Below are 17438 nucleotides of genomic sequence, written 5' to 3'. Positions count from 1 at the left end.
ATGCACAGTCGTGTGATGCTTTGCTATTATAAATGTATCGACCTCAGCAGCTTTGAGTGATCTATACCATGTTATTAGTAGAAACTCTTTCAATATTTAAGACAAACTTTATAGATTTTTTTTCACCTTTTATTAACTTTGCATAATTCTTTCTTTACAGGGGATTTTCACATTATCTGCACATAATTGATGTACCTGAGTTATTTGGCCTAATAAAAACATTTAATGTGACTCTTCTGCTCCAACAGGCGTTACACACGTGGTGATCACACCCACTAATGTGCAGTCACTGGCACTTTACAGGAAACAAACCGAGAGAAGAGAAAAAAACCTTTTTGAGGATGTGAGAGTCTGAACCGACAAGTCAGTAAATACATTCTAAAACATTATCCAAACCAAAAACGCATACTCGGGTTCACCATTTCACAACACACAGTATTCTTTTCAAACGTTACACAACACAGAAATACTTTAAAATAACCTTTCGGTTGGAGGTGAGTTTGTTCTGTGACTGGCAGGAAACAGTTCAAATATATAAGCTCGTCAGTGAGGCTGTAATAAAAAGGCTTCACCTCGATGACATTCATAACCAAGAAGCACCGTTACGCCCAGTCCACTCAGATGTAGGAAGATGGGCTAAGGACCGACGACTGCTACATTATGAAGAACTGCAGAAATATAAGACAGGTCAGACTAAATCTAAAGAATAAATGCATGTGCTGGCATTCCCTAAAACACTGTGTATAAGTGCACTTTCACAGTTTCACAAATATTTCTTTTTATGTTGGCTCAGAAACAAAACACACGTGGAAAAGAGAACGGATGTAAGTGCCATGTTAAAACTCTTTGGAAAACCTAATGTAAATGAAACTGACTCTCAGAGGAAGAGAGGCCTCGGAGTGAAAGGCTGACACTGGAGCTCGACTGATAGAGGTGAGTTAGGCACAGGGTTACTGCAGCATTTTGTGTCATGGTCTCATTTCCATCTGCATTTCTGCAGCATTCCCTTTTTTGTTATAATGCAGTCAGAAAACTCTCTGTGGATCTGTCACAGCATCCCAAATCCTTTGGCGTAAGTGATGGCCTTGAGGAGTCTTTCTTTCAGTTTCTCTTTGGAGGTGTACTCTGGGAGCAGCAGTGCATTAAAGCAGGTGTGAGAGGTTGGTAACCTGCAGGAGAGGATGGAAGTCAAAAACACTGATTAACATGCAGATGACAGCAAGCCACTAGGCCAGGAATCAGCCTAACCATTGGGAGCAAGCACATGTAGCCATGTAGACAGGAGGAGCTGGGGACTCTGTGATTAGCTGACAACCTGCCTTACCTCCTTAGACACAACTTATCTTAAAGGTACATTTAAACAAATAACAACAATAACTGTGTAAGGCTTTTGCATCTTATTGAGTTTTGGTTGCTGAATCCTGTCAACTAATTCCACAAATCTCTGCCTATATGTGGAACGAACATGGCTTCACACTTGCCATGTGTATTATTTAAGGCCCAGGGAAGTGCAGTGTCACATTTGGTGTGATTTGGACATGCAGTCTGTTCAATATTAATTCCATTAATAAACAGGGCTTTACAGGGGGGGGTGGAGCCTTTGATGGCCAGTTTGCAGGCCGAGTTGAACATGTCATCTTCTATGTTCTCAGATAAACTACAGCAATGGGAGGCAACTGGGAGCCAAAATTACTGCCATATCATGTTGATAATTTCATAACTTTTATTTCACCGTATCAGACTGGTGTTAATATCCATCATGGCAGCAAAATGTATTGAATTGCCAGCAATTTGTCAAGAACATAAAAGCACAATGTTTGTTTTGTTGCTGCAATGTTTTATATCGGTGCTGAAATACAGAGCTTTTATTTTGAAAATGCACCACACTCTTCTGTACCTGTCTGTGTCTGAGCCGTTCTTGGCGATGATCATTTTTAATTTGCCGAGTCCGCCAACTGGTGCTCTGTCTGTGCCGGTAGTAAACTGAAGGAACAACCTCTTCTGCTCTTCAGCAAACGAGTGAATCGTTTCCCAGAAATATCTGTGAGCAGAAAATAAAAAGTAACTCTAAACAGCAATGACCTGTCAATTCTAAAATATGACCTGCTTCTTAAAAAATGCTATCAGATTCCAGTTAACGCCAGACTTACTTTATAATTTCACTATCTTTGCTATAACCGCCATCATATTCGGTGGTCTTTTCAAGTGCCTCAAAGTCAAGTTTCTGTGAAATCACAAGAGATTTATCTGTAAGTCATAAAACACCGGCTACAATAAAGCAGCAAGGAGTAAAAAAAAAAAAAGAAGAAGGTTAACTTCCTCACCCTGCTTCCACAGATAAGCAGTTCCACTTCCTCTGGTCTGAACAAATATTTCAGTGGGGACTCGTTTGTGACCATTAGGAAACCTTTTTTGAAGGCTCTGAATTGTCGTTCCACGCTCTCGTTCAGTATGTATTCAGCATAGAGATCCACAAACTCCTGTGAATTAGAAATGTAAAAACACCTTTTAAATGTACAGCAAAGCAGGCATTCATTTTTGTGAGTCACTTAATTCTGTGCTTTTAGGAGGGAGATGACAATTTTAAATTACATTATTAACAGCTCATTCATACACAGTGTTGTGAAGTGTATATTTCAACCAAAAGAGGAACAACTAATTGTCAGATATTTTTCCTCTACTTAGTCAGGAAAATCCAAACTTGATATCAAGTTCCTGTCTAGAGCTCCAACTTCCTCTATAAGTGGTTTACTGCAGCTCTTGCAAGGAAAATTTGTCAAAATCATATATAGTCATCACTTACATATAGAACTGTTGTGCTTTAACACAAGATTATGTAATTTCTAAAAAGGGTTCACACGTTTTTGGCCTTATTTTAACTAGTATGATCAATACCTGTAGACTGTATATGAATATGAACGGCATGACAGCTCCCCGAAAGTGAAGCCGAATTATATTTATCGCCCCCTGGTACCTGGCTGCATTATAAATCGTAATCCCTGTCTCCTCCATGTTAGAGGATAGGACATGGCACAAACTAAAAACTCTTTTTAAATCAAAGATGGTTTCTGTCATTTTAGGTCCTTACTACTTCGATTCACCCTGTTGGTTTGACTTGATGCTGACGATTGCCAAGTGTGTGCATTGGTGGGACCTCACTACTCAGCTCCATCCCCTGAGTGCTACTGCATAGATTCTGGCTACAAATTACATTTTTGGCGCAAGACATTAAGACCATAATCTTGTGCTTGTCACTTTTGGCCACATCAGCAGAAATTCCCCAGACTCATTTTAAACACAACAGTGGATTTCAAACACATCACCTGTCTGTTCTCTTTGGTAACAGGGATCTGGTCTCCCTCCTCCTTTAGGTCATATAACAAAGGGTTTCCAAAAAGGTCTGTGTGTGATATCTGGAAGGTGAGCGACATGTCTTCCTCCACATTGTCGGTGTATTCAAGTAAACCCTTCAGACTTTGGTAGAGAGGCTGCAACAACAGAAACATTTGCTGTCAAGTTCTGCAGTGAACCTACAGGAATCAATCATTTTTACAAACTGCTGCATGACTGGTAAAACATGATATCTAGTCTGTTTTTTATTAACTTAAGAGAAAGTTACTATACTGGATGTGAGTCAGACAGGTCCAAGTACGTCCCCTTCTTCCCCAACAGTTTCCTGTAGACGACCATAGGGAAATGGACGTCCAGGATGCAGTTGTTGTAAATGGCGAGTCCCAGGACGATTCCAATGAGTGTGTACTGCGCTTCATTCTCCAGTGAGGACGAATTAAACCAGAAGACTTTTGTATCATTGTCGTAGGTGAACATTCCTGTTCAGAAAAATCACAAAATTGAGAAAAAAAATGAATAAAAATGCATTTTTGAAATACACGTATTCAGTGAAACGCTTAGTTTCAGAGATCGATAATTTCAGGTCTGTTTGTGAAACATGAAGACAGTTAGCTTAGTATAAAGACTGGAAATCTGACCAAAATTATGATGTTAAATCTTCTGTTTTTTTCCAGGCAACCAGGACAAACACCAGGAAGTAACTTCTCCTCGCCAATAAACAGCTCAACAAATATCCTCTTGTAAAACCCCAAATTGTTATTTTCAAACTTAGATTTTTCTAGGAATGTATTAATTGAGGTATAAAGTGCTCTGGATTTGTTACCTTTGGACAGAGCCAGGCACACTGTGTCCATCCTCTCTAGTCTTTGTGCAACAAGAAAGTTACTTTTTCTAAATGTTAAACAATAACTTGAATATGATGTGACACACTGATGCATAGGAAGCAAATATAAAATAAAAATCGAGCACTATTAATAGGGCTTACATCAGCAATCACAAACTCCCTTTCTTTTCCTGATTGGCTTCTGACGAATCATGACGTTGTATACTTGTTGTATAAACGAATCAATTACAGAGGCTTGGTAATCACTCAACAAACCTCCCAAACCATCTACACTGATATCCTGTAAGTGGCCTGGATCCAGATTTCTTTCCTTTGGCTTGCCCTTTTTCGTTTATTAATTATTTGGGTATATTTTGTGCATTTTACATTTCTCTGATAAATAAAAAAAAATTATCACAAAAAAGGAGACAAATAAAAACATTGTAAAATGGTCTCACCGATATCAATATTGAAAATTTCCTCCAAGACCAACAAAAAGAACTCCTTCGACACCCCTCCTTCGTCGACACCTTGCTCCCCCTCAAACTCAACAAACAGCTGCTTCTTCAGGTCAGAGGGGTTCTCCATGGAGATCATCTCCAGCTGCAACACACAGAGGATTCAATGAAACTACGTCACTTCAACACAACGCCCAACACTAATGTGACTTCCTGGGACTCACCCTGACCAGGGCGTCATCGATGATGTGATCTCTGCGAACTTTGAGCTTGAGATAGGGGTTGGGCTGCTGTCCCTGCACCATGCTGTAGAGGGCGGTAAGGCGCCGTTCACTGTACATTCTTATCCTGTTGTCATAGTAAAGTCCTTGGTTCTTGGTGATGACACTGAGGATGAAGGGGCAGCTCTGAAAAGAGAACTTGGTTTCGGCGTTGACCTTGAAAAAGGTGAAATCTTTGTCCATCTCCACTACATCGTTCACTGACTCGTTGATAAAATCTTCATGGGTGATGAGAGGTCTTATACAATCTATGGACCGAACCCCCAGTTCTTTCTCCAGGGGGTCTGTCCGAGGACCCTTCTTATAGAGCCGCTCCTCACCCAGCAACTCGTGAAGGCTGAGCTCATCCGACTCAGAGTCATCGTCATCCTCCTCATTGTGCTCGACGTCTACGTCTCCGCCCAGGATACTTGCATAGAAGGCAACCTTTAAACACTGAGTAGCAGCCACCACAGTCTCGTCATCGTTGACCAGATTTTCACCATCATATTCGTTGCTGACGACTGTGAAAGTGATGAGCTGCTGGAAGGTCTCCATCATGCGGCGGATGTGTGGGAGACCGTACGTTGACCAGAGCTTTGACAGTCTTGCGAGAGCAGTGACCGGCAGCTTGCTCATTGCCTTGCAGAACTGCGGCAACGCCACCTCAAGGTACTCTGGACTGTGAAGGTTACTGTTCTCCAAAACAATGATGAAGATATTCAAGTAATCTGGGTTATTTTCGTACACATCAAGGTAATCTAGGTCAAGTTCCATGTTTGGGGTGAGGTAAATAAGAGCATTCACGAGAGCGGTCTCCACCTGGTCGATGGTTAGAAGTCTGTCGTAGACTCTCCTCACGGCGTCAACGTCCACAGTAACCTCACAGGGGTCGAACATTTCTCTAGGAGACTCGTCTGGAAAAGCAGCTGCAGAGGAAGCACCGACCTTTTCCAAGGGTGGCTCACTCTGCTTCTTGTGCTTGTCCACATCTGTTGGTGTTAAAGAGTCCAGGTCATCTGTTGGATTTGGTTCGTCCTTCCTAAAACTCTTCATCAGGGTTTCTGCAGTGGAGAAAATTCTGCCAATGACGCGGATGAGAGCAGAGTAGTCTCCCTGCTCCTCGCAGAAACTCAGGATCGTACACACGTTGTTCTCTGTGAGATAATGCACATCTGCAACAAAGCAACACATTGAAAACGGAATTAAGACAGTTGACTGTCAGTTGACAATGTCGGTGTGCAAAAGAATCCTGGAGTCTGCTTACCTGAGAAGTCCTCCTTGTCGGGACAATGGTCCATGTCACTCATCTTCTCGTCAACCCTGGAGTCTGGGTGCAAGGTGTCAGATTCTCTCTTGGAGGGGTGAGGACAGAGTTTGGCGTTAATCTTAAACATCTCCAGCGCTTTGGCAGCGGCTGAATTGTTATCCAAAGGTTGAAAATTGCAGCATGATGCGCAAAACTCATTCGTGCAGTTGCCATTTCCACAGCCTTCAGTTAACTGCTGAAAGTAGCGCTCAATGAGATGCTTTGCAGTCGTTCTGTTCCTGTGTATGATATTCAAACAGGAAGTTTGCCGCGTGAGTCAGTGTCATCACTTATTAGCAACAAGCACAAACACATAATTGCAATGCAAGTAATAAACCCAGCAACCCAGCAGAAGTTGATATTGAACAAGTCGTGAAAGGGGTCACTTACATTCGGCTGGATTCAAGTTTCCTCCTGCAGGTCCAAAGGATGATCCTCTGAAAGGAAAGTTTAACAATGATGTTATACCATTTTTACACTGTATATATTCAGTTTACATTATATATATTGTATACATCATTGTATCAAACACATATTGCACGTTTACTATTTATCTTATCTTAGTCTTAGTGTAGGAGCTATTTCATTAGTTTGATATATTGTGATAATTATTATTTGTTATTTTTGCATTTATATTTGTATACACCAGGGGGAACTGAGCACTAGACCAGGTAGGATTCACAATGAAGGTAGCAGATGTGTTGCTGAAGGGAAGCACCAGGAAGGGAAATGTTTTTTTACCAGAGCATGGAGCCACTACACTTAGGATATTATTCCAGAAGTGATAAACAACCGTATTGATAACAATGGATATTGGGTGTCACATTTCAGTCATTTTATATGTATTTGGCAAATAGGAATTTTGAAGCTAATGCCAATATCGATATTTGAGAATCTGATATCTGAACCATCTTCACATAAATACAACAAAAATAAAAATAAAAATAAAAACTGAGATCAGTTTTTTGAGCGCTGTGTGCGAGATATTTGTTCGAGTCTGACGTTTTACAGTTTAAAAATCAGAGCTCAGGAGTGACACTGCCGCTAAATGACCTGAAACATCTCTTTTTACATTTGTCTATTGCAACACACACGTCTATAATATCAGCTGGTTGATCATCTGGGCTCTACTAAGTGTGTTTAATAAACCCGATCCTTCTTCATACAGTTATCATACTGGGGACAATATTAGACACATGTTTCAGCTAAAAGCTAGTTATGAAATGAATGGTAAAGATACTGTGAGGAAAACTACATGAGTTAGTTTTCACAAATACACTGAGGGAGTTTATTCAAAGATTTGAAACCCTGCTCATATTTTACTGTCAAATACTTAGTCACAGCTGAAAACAACAAACAAACAAACAAACAAACAAACAAACAAAAACACACAACACAGACAACAAATAATAAACAAAACAAATCGGAGAACTCGGGGCTGTAAGAGAGATGTGATTCAGCAAAGTAAAGAACGACTTTACATCACTGGAGTTCAACACAATTCTCCAGCATGATGATGCTAAAATCGGACACGCGAGCTGTCACATTCAACAGCAACGTGACAGCGCGTCAGAAAACACACCCGTCCGATAAACAAATCAACAACCTTCCGAGCTGCATGTATACAAACACATTTATAAATAGTTGTGACACGTGCATCAGTGCGAGTACCGACCTGTGATTTGAAGGGTAGCTGCCTGTGCCTGTGTGTGTGTGTGTGTGTGTCAGTGACGGTGCAAAAAGCAGCGGTGTGTTGTGTCAGTGTGTCCGCGGCTGATTCTCACTCGGGCCCCTTCGCTCTCTGCGGCTCCGCTTCGGGTCTGCTCAGCTCAGTCCAACTCAGCTGCGGCGACACGACGTGAACAAGACTTTTAGTCAGAAGATCAAAACAACACATCCTACTCTGCTACCGTGTAAACAAGAGAGCCTCGTATCCCGGCATGCAGCGCGGCGGCTGTCAAACATCCAGGCTCCCGCCCCCTCCTCCTCCTCCTCCTCCTCTTCCTCCCCCTCCTCCTCCACCCACTGACATAAAGAAACACACCACACATCATTACAGCTGCACACATCTGGACCTGGTTCATTTAGATGGGAGATGACTTGATTAGGGCCCGAGCACCGAACAGTAGGAGACAGTGGGAGGCCCTATTGAAATTGAAAGGATTATTATTAATTTTTTTTTTTCAGGCAAATGAATTGGCTTTTTGAGGGCTTCAACATGCTCAAATCGTTACCAAAGTTTGCAGAAAATTAGAAAGTGGTGAAAATGTACGTATTCTGGAGTAATTTTAATTATCATTTACTTTCCTCTGAGGCGATGGAGCAGACTTCCAGAGGATCTGACTTTATTTTATAAACTAAACTAAAAACCTGTCTTTTTCTTCCGGCTTTCATGTAGTGTTTTATCATTTCACGGCTTGTAACACTAGTTTTATTTATTATGATATACTCATATACTATGATATACTAAAAGTAATCTTATTTTTGAGTTATTTTCTAATATACTCTGTATGTTTTCATTCTTAGTATAAGAAGTATATGTCTTTATTAACTTTTAACTAGTTAATTATCATTTGTTTTGTTATGTTTAAAAATGGATGAGTGAATTGTTGTCTTAACTCATGAAAGTTTTTTTTTTTTACATTTTGTCAACTGCTTGTCAAGCACTTTGTACTGCAATTTATTTGTTTGAAAGATGCTATATAAATAAAGTTTGATTGATAATCTTCTTATTATTGTAATCTGTGTCTCCAAGAGAAATATGAGCAATTTAAGATCTGGCTAGCTAAGACAAGAGGAAGGCTATTTCCCATGAGCTAGATTTAAGAAGTATGAGAAAGTAATGTAAATCTCATATTGATCCTAAATTGAGCTTATGTCAATGAGAAAATGGCAATATGAAGAAGAGATCTTAGTGTGAATTTTAATTTCCTCTAATGCAGTTATGTTTGAACTAGAACGACAACTGAAAGAGTAGAATAGGACAATATCAGAAATCACATGTAATGCCGATAAACTATCTACACACATGAACCTGCAATTTAAACACATGGCAAAGAACTGGGAGAAACTGAATGAATAAGAAAAATGACTTTATTTAGGGATGTTACCAAAACCTATGGTATAAAACAAGTCGCAGGGTAAAGACTAGAGCTAGAATGGAAGAGCTCCATCCTCACTACCCTGCTGTCTGTCACACACACACTGTTCAACTAAAGAGATTCACAATCAAACATCCGAAATGTCTAAAGTTTAGACTAACAAAAGTTGATGAATGCTGTGGGACTAGCTTGTCAAATACGAGGTGTTGAAATGGCAAAAGATCCGGATGATTTGAAATTTGACCAATAAATAAAAAGTGTTGATATCCTGTGTAGGTTTAGGTTATTGAAAAAGAGGCTTTTTTTAAAGGCTGGGCCTAATATTCATAGATCTTGGGCAAAGTTGAAAATGGGGTCTTTGCTTTCAAAACTGTTCGGGGGCAAAATTTAGCCATTTTGCCTCGATCATGCACCACAATCATAAAATATATACTTTTTCACTAGACTGGACAAGTGTACAGAGTTTTCTTTTCAAGTATGTTCAAAAATGCGTCAATAGACAAAAAATTAAGGGAGCAGTAGGAGTTTCCTTTCATTCATTCATTGAAACATTGTGATTTAAGTTGAACAGACAGGAAATAGAATCTTCGCTGTTTCCATTATACTGTATGTTCCAACCCATTCATATCAGTGAGCGTAGGCTGAATAGGATCACCTCAATGAAATGAGAATTCAAAATCATCATTAAATGCAGTCGCCAAAATCCAAACAAAGTTGAATCAAGAACTCTCTAAATGAGTTTCACTAAAACTGAATATTAAACCCTTCATGAAGGAGATTCTATTCCTGGACTTCTGTGTTGGACCACATTAGTTTTAGGTAGGTGTACTTTATAAACCTACAGCTGAGTGTAACTATATACACAACCACTCAAAGGTTTCATATATGTTCTAGACTTGAAAACAACACACCGTTACTGTGAACTTTCTGCTACAGCTAAAAAAATGTGCATAAACTCCAGATGGAAATTAGCTGATAGCTAAATCTGGCATAAATCATCTCTTCTCATTTTGAGATTAATGTTTTTGTACGTTGTCCTTGTTTAATACAATTTAAAAATTTTTTTAAAAGACAGCACTGAGCAGGACTTTTCTCTTTGATGACTTCTATTGAAGATGTGTGCCAGGTGAGGGAAGCTGGTGGGTGAGGTGAAATCAATCCAGATCGTTCTTTTATTAAATGGGAGGAACGTGTTGTTTCACCATTCTCTCCCAGTCACATAGTGGTTTACAGCCCATCCAGGACGCTGCTCTTTCCACCTTCCTCTCCCCTCACCTCAGCTCCACAGAGGATACGTATGACCTCCAGCACATGATCAGAGGTCCCTCTTGGACAAAATGAATGGCTGACATATCGTGTCTGCAGGAGACTGTCAGGGATGGATCAGGCTGCAGAAGGATTCTTCCTCTGGGTGTGATGAAGAAAGGATATAAGCTGTGATGCAGATATGAAGCTGTGGCCAAATGCAGATGACAGGATATGTGTAGTGTTGTATTGAATAGCTGGAATTAGTGAATTATTTCAAAAATAAAAATGACAACTGAAGCATTTTGTTTTGTTGTAAAGTGTTGTTTTTAGGTCATCAGTGCATATTGGATATGAGATGACTGCTGAGCTGTGTGTTGAGAACTGTATGAAGAGTTTTGAAAAGTGGCCTCAGTATAGACAAATATGGGTTATCAATACTAAAGAAAACTATAATACTGATGCATTTACGTATTTAAATTTTATAGTAGTTGGTCAAAATGTATCTCATTTTGTGTAGGCCTACTTCAAAGACTGTTAGGTGGTTTAATCTTCAACAATACATCATATATTAGGAGATGACATGTAGCTTGTGTGAAATCTGTGAAGTAAGAATTATTATATTCATTACATTCCACCACTTATTATGTGCATGTGTCCCAGGAATTCATACAAACATAATGTATATACAATATAATGCTCCTTAATTATTCTTATCTCTAACTATTGTATTATTATATATTCAACATGATCTATATACATTTATATAATAAATATAATACAGCAAATTCCATTTTACTGAAAACACACACACAGACGTCACAGAAGTCGGAGTAAACCAAAGCTGGAAAAGCACTAATCATGTTCCCTCGCTGTGTTGATGGAGGCCAACGCAGAGAAACCTCATCCATAACCTCTAAACCATATTCATAAACCATAAACCAAACCTGACGTACGAAGCAGGTAGTCAAACCGCTGCCATCTCATTCTACAACAGGGCCTTTGTAAATTATTCATCATCTAATCCGTGTGCATTGCTCTCATGGTGCTGAGGAGATGTTTGTTATTCTGTCAGCATACAAGCACAACACAGTGTTACACATATAGTGTGACATTTAGGTTCTGTACATATCAGAGTGTCTCACTGCAAACTGAGATGGTTTCATCTTCACAGATTCACCGCAGGTCAACATTAAGTAAATACAGGAGTCACACATTAGAATACAGCACAACCCTAAATGGAAAGAAGCCATACTCCTAAAATGACTGAGTACATTCATTTGTCATCAGGAACATGTCCCTGAAAGCTATCAAGCTACTCCTGCTACTCGTGAATACACAGAAGCTAAGGTTAGTTTCAGTGTTGAACGTGGGGACATTTGAAATAAATATGTCATGTTGAATAAAAGAATATGACACACAACATTAATTACCAACACTTTGTCTCACTTTGAGCAGGTAGATTAGACATCACTGCAGAACAGGGCTGCAGTGATGTACATGAACACTGGGAGACGCTGTAAGCACACAAAGCATCAGGCTCACAAGGTCTTTTGGCCCATTACACCATTATTACATTATACTATAGCAGGGTTTAAAGAAAAACATGTATATAAAATATGTATATTTCCAGTGGTGGAAAGTAACTAAGCAAATTATGCTGAGGTACTTGTACTTTAATAAAAATACTCCAGTATTACTAATAACTATTCTCTACTCCAAAAAAACATTATAAAATATAAAAATTAAAATTAAATAATCTTAATAATAATAATAATAATAATTATTATTATTATTATTAAGATTACAACAAACTTTTCAAAATCCATATGACAAAGTGCTTAAACAGACAAGTCATACAATCATCAGTTTTCAAATGGAACAGGTATAAAAATTTGAATTTAAAAAACCAATACGGTATGTGAAAACAGAAATAGGGAAAATAAAATGTTAAAAAAATCAGGGAAAGCTTCTTGACAACTGAATGTCTTAGGAAGGAACTTAAAAGGAATCACTAACTCAGCTGACTCCTCGGGTCAGTCGCACCAGAGCCTCGGGGCCCTGACTGCCAAATCCCTGTCCCCTCTGGTTTTCATCCAGGCTAAGACTAAAGACTAAAGACCTCTGCCCGAGGATCTCAAAGTATGTGCTGGTGCATACAGTACAAAAAGGTCAGAGATAAAATGTAAACAGAGACCATGTAGAGCCTAAAAAGTATTCAGTGACATCTTAATATCTACTCCATCCAAATCTACGCCAGTGTAAAGAGGCTAAAACAGGCGGGATGTGCCTTTATATTCATAACATGCAGCTGGTCAAGACAAAACGGGCAAATATTAAAATGTTTGCTGTCTGTGTTAATGATATTACAATTATGTGATCTCTACAATAACATTTGAAAAAGTAGATAAATAAACACAATTTATGAGGTATGACTCTCCCACCAGTGTGTGATATGTGTTATCTGCTTTCAAAGGTTGGGAACCACTGATCTAGACGACAGTATTTTCCTGAGCTCATCAGAACTGTGTCTAGAGTTGAATAATATGTAGGATGTGCATTTTAAAAATAGCTTCAATGCACAATATATTATTCTGATAGCCTACTTTTTGGGGGACAACTTTGTTGAAATATGGAGACGCATACTAGGGATGCATATTCAGCACAACCTAAAATATAGCAATCGTGAAACATATGATGCATCTATTCATGATGGGGATTGTGGGTAACTTTGCATCAGCATGAATCTCTTTGCCCGTTTTACTCTCATCTGTTTGAAAAGATGTGAAGAACAGAAAGAGAAATTTACAGGGTTTCATCATTTCTTAGAAGTCTTTCTACGTGGGTGGTTATGTTTTATGTTTCAAATGGAGGAACTGATGGGTTTATCAGCCACTGATTCAGGTCAAGATCTAACACTGGACATTAGCCGACACTGGCGGCGATGATTTTTCACTGTGTGTCATAATATGTGGTTATATCATTGGCCTCCCAGCCATTTGATATGGATTAAGGGCGCCTAAAATTGCCATCATCACGGCATGTCTCTTTTCCTGGAACATATCAATTAGCTTCAAATGTATTGTTGGCAATCTGGGAATGTGACTGCAGGGTGGTGCAGAGTTCAGGAGAGGACGCTGAAGGTTACATGTAGGACAGATGTGTAGGATTTTTTTTATCATGGTTGTTAAGTGTTTCCTGGAAGTGTGTCATACAGAGACAGGGGTCAGTGAGGCAATCAAGACAGAGCAGATGTCTTCTGTGATCAGGGTACATGTCCTACACAGACATGGAGGCCACGTCTCTGATCAGCCATCTCACTTCTGGCTCATTGTCCAAACTCATAAACCCCGGGGAACTTCTATACTTCAGCAGAATGAGATGTCATCACAACAAAGGGGCAAATGGTTGATTGAAATGTCTATGAGGCAAAAACAAGGAATTTGACTTGGTATTGTTGCTGTCTTAGCTAACCTAGCCGCGTGGCTCCAGGGATGACAATAATGATGATGACAATGAGGATGTATCCTGTTGACTGTGGTGATCACCTGAGTTTTCATCTTGCACTGCCATGTGGCTGACACCTTGATGACTTTTGGATGTATCCTTGGTCCCCAGATGATAAACCCTAATGAACCCTAATGAGTTTTAATGTAGAGCAACTAACAGCCCAATACATATTTGTACAGACATTCCTGGTCCCCAGTGGATAAACCCCTTCAGTGATCCCTTGACTTTTTATCTACTGCCACCATGATGTCCACATACCTGATATTGTGTTAAATGTTCTTGACAACTATGTCATAGCCATGAAATTTGATATTCATGCTCCCCTCAGGATGAACTGTAATTACTCTTACTTACTTTGACAGATTACATTTTCATCAAGGGTTATCATCAGGTCAATTTTTTTACATGTTCAATATTATGATTTATGACCAAATACTACACAAACCATTTTGCTGATTTGTATCATTTCATTTGTTCAAAGATACTCAGACTATTTGTAGTTTTTTCACTTATTTTCCTAAGCTAAATGGTCTGGTCATCATCAAGTACCTCATTGTGAATCTCAGTGGAAGAATGCATGACTGTACGATGTTTGTTGCTGATTCTAACTGTTTTAAGTTGAGTAGTTTGTTCAGTCTGTCACTAGTTCTAGATGTTACTTCAGTGTTTTGATTACATTGGATTATTAAAGAGCAATTTAACATCTCCTGAACGGCTTGTTTTTACTGTTGCACTGCAGTGACCCACAGGTGTACTGAAACACATGACATCACTGATGGGTGTGGTCAAACGTGCAACTTCTGACCACAACCAGCAGGTGCAACACAAACACGGAGGGCAGTGAAAACACTGCTTTACTTTTTAAGACATAAACATAAAGACATTATGACATACATTTAAATCGTTTTTTTCTGAGAACCAGGAGCCTCTCTCCACCCACAGATACAGAGGAAGTAGGGACAGTCAGTGACTATAGGTGTTTGTCTATCTTTGTGTGTGTGTCCCTGCCGTTTCTGTTGGATGGTTTCCCGTGTCTGTGGGAAGTTATCCTGAAAAAGAGCAAAAATGCTTTGGCCTAGCTACTCCTACGCAACGTGCAGAACGGAGCCTTACAATGGCTCCACCACCTGTAAGACAGATGGCCCAGGATTGCAGAAAGCCTTCATGTGTAATTTTGAAGTAAAAACGATGGAGTAACCTCAGCATATCTTAACAAGTATAAATGAACAAGCAAAACTCAGTTATTGGAAGAGTGGAATGGAGCTGTGAGACTTTATAAAAAACTCACATAATCCAGTTATCTGACGGCTTCATCGGTCCAAGTTATTTACAAGGCAGCTTTGGAAATTGAAAAAGCTCTGATTTAAGCTTGTTAAAACAATGTGTCATGAAGCGGGTCAAGGCCACTGTAATGACCAGAATCAATGAAGCTCCTCTGTGATAAAATGCAAATCAAACTCTATTAGCTTCTGCAGAATAAGACTCCTCTCTGTCTTTAGACTGCAGGTCATCAAAAAAATAATTAAAGAAAATGAAAGACGACTACGAGAAATCCTTCATTTCCAGTGTGGAGCCTTTTTAATTATATTATCAATCTTTCTCATGAATTCTCATAGCACAATATGTGACACGTGTGACAAAAAACCATTATACTGCATGTGTTGCTTATCTAATGCCACAGAGAGCAGATGAACCCCCCAAAATATTGTTGTGTGGACACTAAAGCTTTGCACAATGGCACAAAAGTTCCACAGTGCCTCACACAGTATGCAGAAAAAATAGCTGATCAATTTGGCTGGTTTACACTCGGGCTTTGAAAGAGATGGACCGAGCAGCCCTGCAAGGGCAGAGGAGTCATCATTATCTCTGTGTTTAGACGAGGAACCTGCACTCGCAAAGTGCAGTGGCGGTCAGTAATTGCAGCGCCTCGCTAAAGTCAGCATCAGCAGAGGCTCATCTGTCCCTTTTCCCTCATTGTACCTTAAAAGAAACATTAATAAAGTCCACCGTGTTGACGATGTTATGCACACCAGGCAAAGACAAAGTGCTGCTACACCAGGCCAAAGATCATCCATCTTCTGAAGGACTTTCACCTCACACCTTAGTACAGATGTGAGTGGATGGGAGCAGAGACTCTGAGGGCTGAAGTTATGCGCATGCACTGTAAATCACTGAGACATTAGACCACTAGCTCCTTCAGAGCCTGGAACTGCTATGAAAAGCTAATGGACTCATGTGAGCTCAAGGTTCGAGTCATGTATGTGTAAGTATGTCAATAGTCAGTCAAACTGGTGCTTGTTTCTGTCTGAAGCACATAGGAACATCAAGAGACGTTTTCACTTCATCAGGTGTGTTGGACCTTGAGCAAATACAACCCCCAACCTTGTTACTGTTTCATGATCTAACCACTGGGCTATTCACAACTGTGGTGCTGACTTTGAAACTAATTTAAAGGTTATCGTCTGTTATTCTAGTGGCAAAGCCGAGTGCAGTCAATAATGTACAGACTTAGTCAATATTGTATAGACTTGCCACGTTTATGTTTACGTTCAGAGGTCAAATACTTGTGACAGCAGCCATTTCAAAGTCACTCTCTTTCCAAAGCTGTTCCACTGACCTTAAATGGAAGTTTTCAAGTGTTAACTTTTGCCGAACGGGGGCGGCAGTGGCTGAGGGGATAGAGCGGTTGTCCACTAACCAGAGGGTAGGCGGTTTGATCTCAGTCTTCTCCATCTTCATGACGAAGTGTCCTCGATACTGAACCCTGAATTGTTCCTTGTAAAAAAAGGGCTCCCCCTAGATGCACCATGGTGTCAATGTGTGTGAATGGCAATACACTTTACTGTAAAGCACTTTGAGTGGTTCATAAAGACTAGAAAAGTTAATTCCCAAAAACAATTGACAAAAAATTTAAAATGAAAGGTGACATCAGACGTTTTTTCTTAAATTTAAAATGATGTTATAACTTTTGTCAGACAACAATTTTTCTGCAAAGATAGCAAACAGACGAGATGGACACTATGACAGTTGCAGTAATTAAAGAATCAGTTAATGCAGGTGTAGGAAAATCAGAGGTATAAATAATACTGACTGAATGTGACTTATCTGCTTTGGTTTGAGGGCTCTGGTATTACACATGCTTGGACACTTGAAAAGAATGGAATGTCAATGACGTACCTTTGCTTTCACAACAATAGGTTAAAATGTTCTGTTCTGTAACAAGAAAAAAATCTAAAATCTCAAATGAAATTCCGGTAACATGAGAAAAACATTACATTTGGGATGAGTCCCTTCAGACTGTATTTTATATATTCTTGAACTAGTTTCTTCTTTATTCCACTGGGATATTAAAATAAATCTTTTGGCTCAGTTAGACCGGGA

General features: G+C 39.5%; 1 protein-coding gene across 2 annotated transcripts; it reads right to left on the bottom strand.

The window, feature by feature from the left end:
- Positions 1-97: 97 nt before the first annotated feature.
- Positions 98-8161, bottom strand: ube3a (ubiquitin protein ligase E3A). Of its 2 annotated transcripts, none has more exons than XM_035176314.2 (11): positions 7877-8161; positions 6592-6638; positions 6160-6440; positions 4857-6067; positions 4633-4777; positions 3625-3830; positions 3324-3488; positions 2325-2480; positions 2151-2224; positions 1898-2041; positions 98-1169 (listed from the first exon to the last, which is right to left on the bottom strand). In XM_035176314.2, coding segments are annotated over exons 2-11 (2505 nt in total). In that variant the 5' UTR covers positions 6594-6638; positions 7877-8161; the 3' UTR covers positions 98-1048. The 2 variants fall into 2 exon arrangements, with proteins under 2 accessions (XP_035032205.1, XP_035032206.1); XM_035176315.2 differs by having other exon boundaries at positions 6160-6247; positions 7877-8160.
- Positions 8162-17438: the final 9277 nt, after the last annotated feature.

This window comes from Hippoglossus stenolepis, chromosome 14, assembly GCF_022539355.2.
Source record: "Hippoglossus stenolepis isolate QCI-W04-F060 chromosome 14, HSTE1.2, whole genome shotgun sequence".
NCBI lineage: Eukaryota > Metazoa > Chordata > Actinopteri > Pleuronectiformes > Pleuronectidae > Hippoglossus > Hippoglossus stenolepis.
Note: the sequence above shows the minus strand (reverse complement) of the source record. Positions and strands in the feature narration are given on the sequence as shown.

Excerpts from the sequence above, each read along its gene's own strand:
- ube3a (XM_035176314.2), bottom strand. Across the intron at positions 4,778-4,856 it reads TCGATGACGCCCTGGTCAGG|CTGGAGATGATCTCCATGGA; the intron begins GTGAGTCCCAGG and ends TGTGTGTTGCAG. Across the intron at positions 2,042-2,150 it reads AAAGATAGTGAAATTATAAA|ATATTTCTGGGAAACGATTC; the intron begins GTAAGTCTGGCG and ends TTCTGCTCACAG.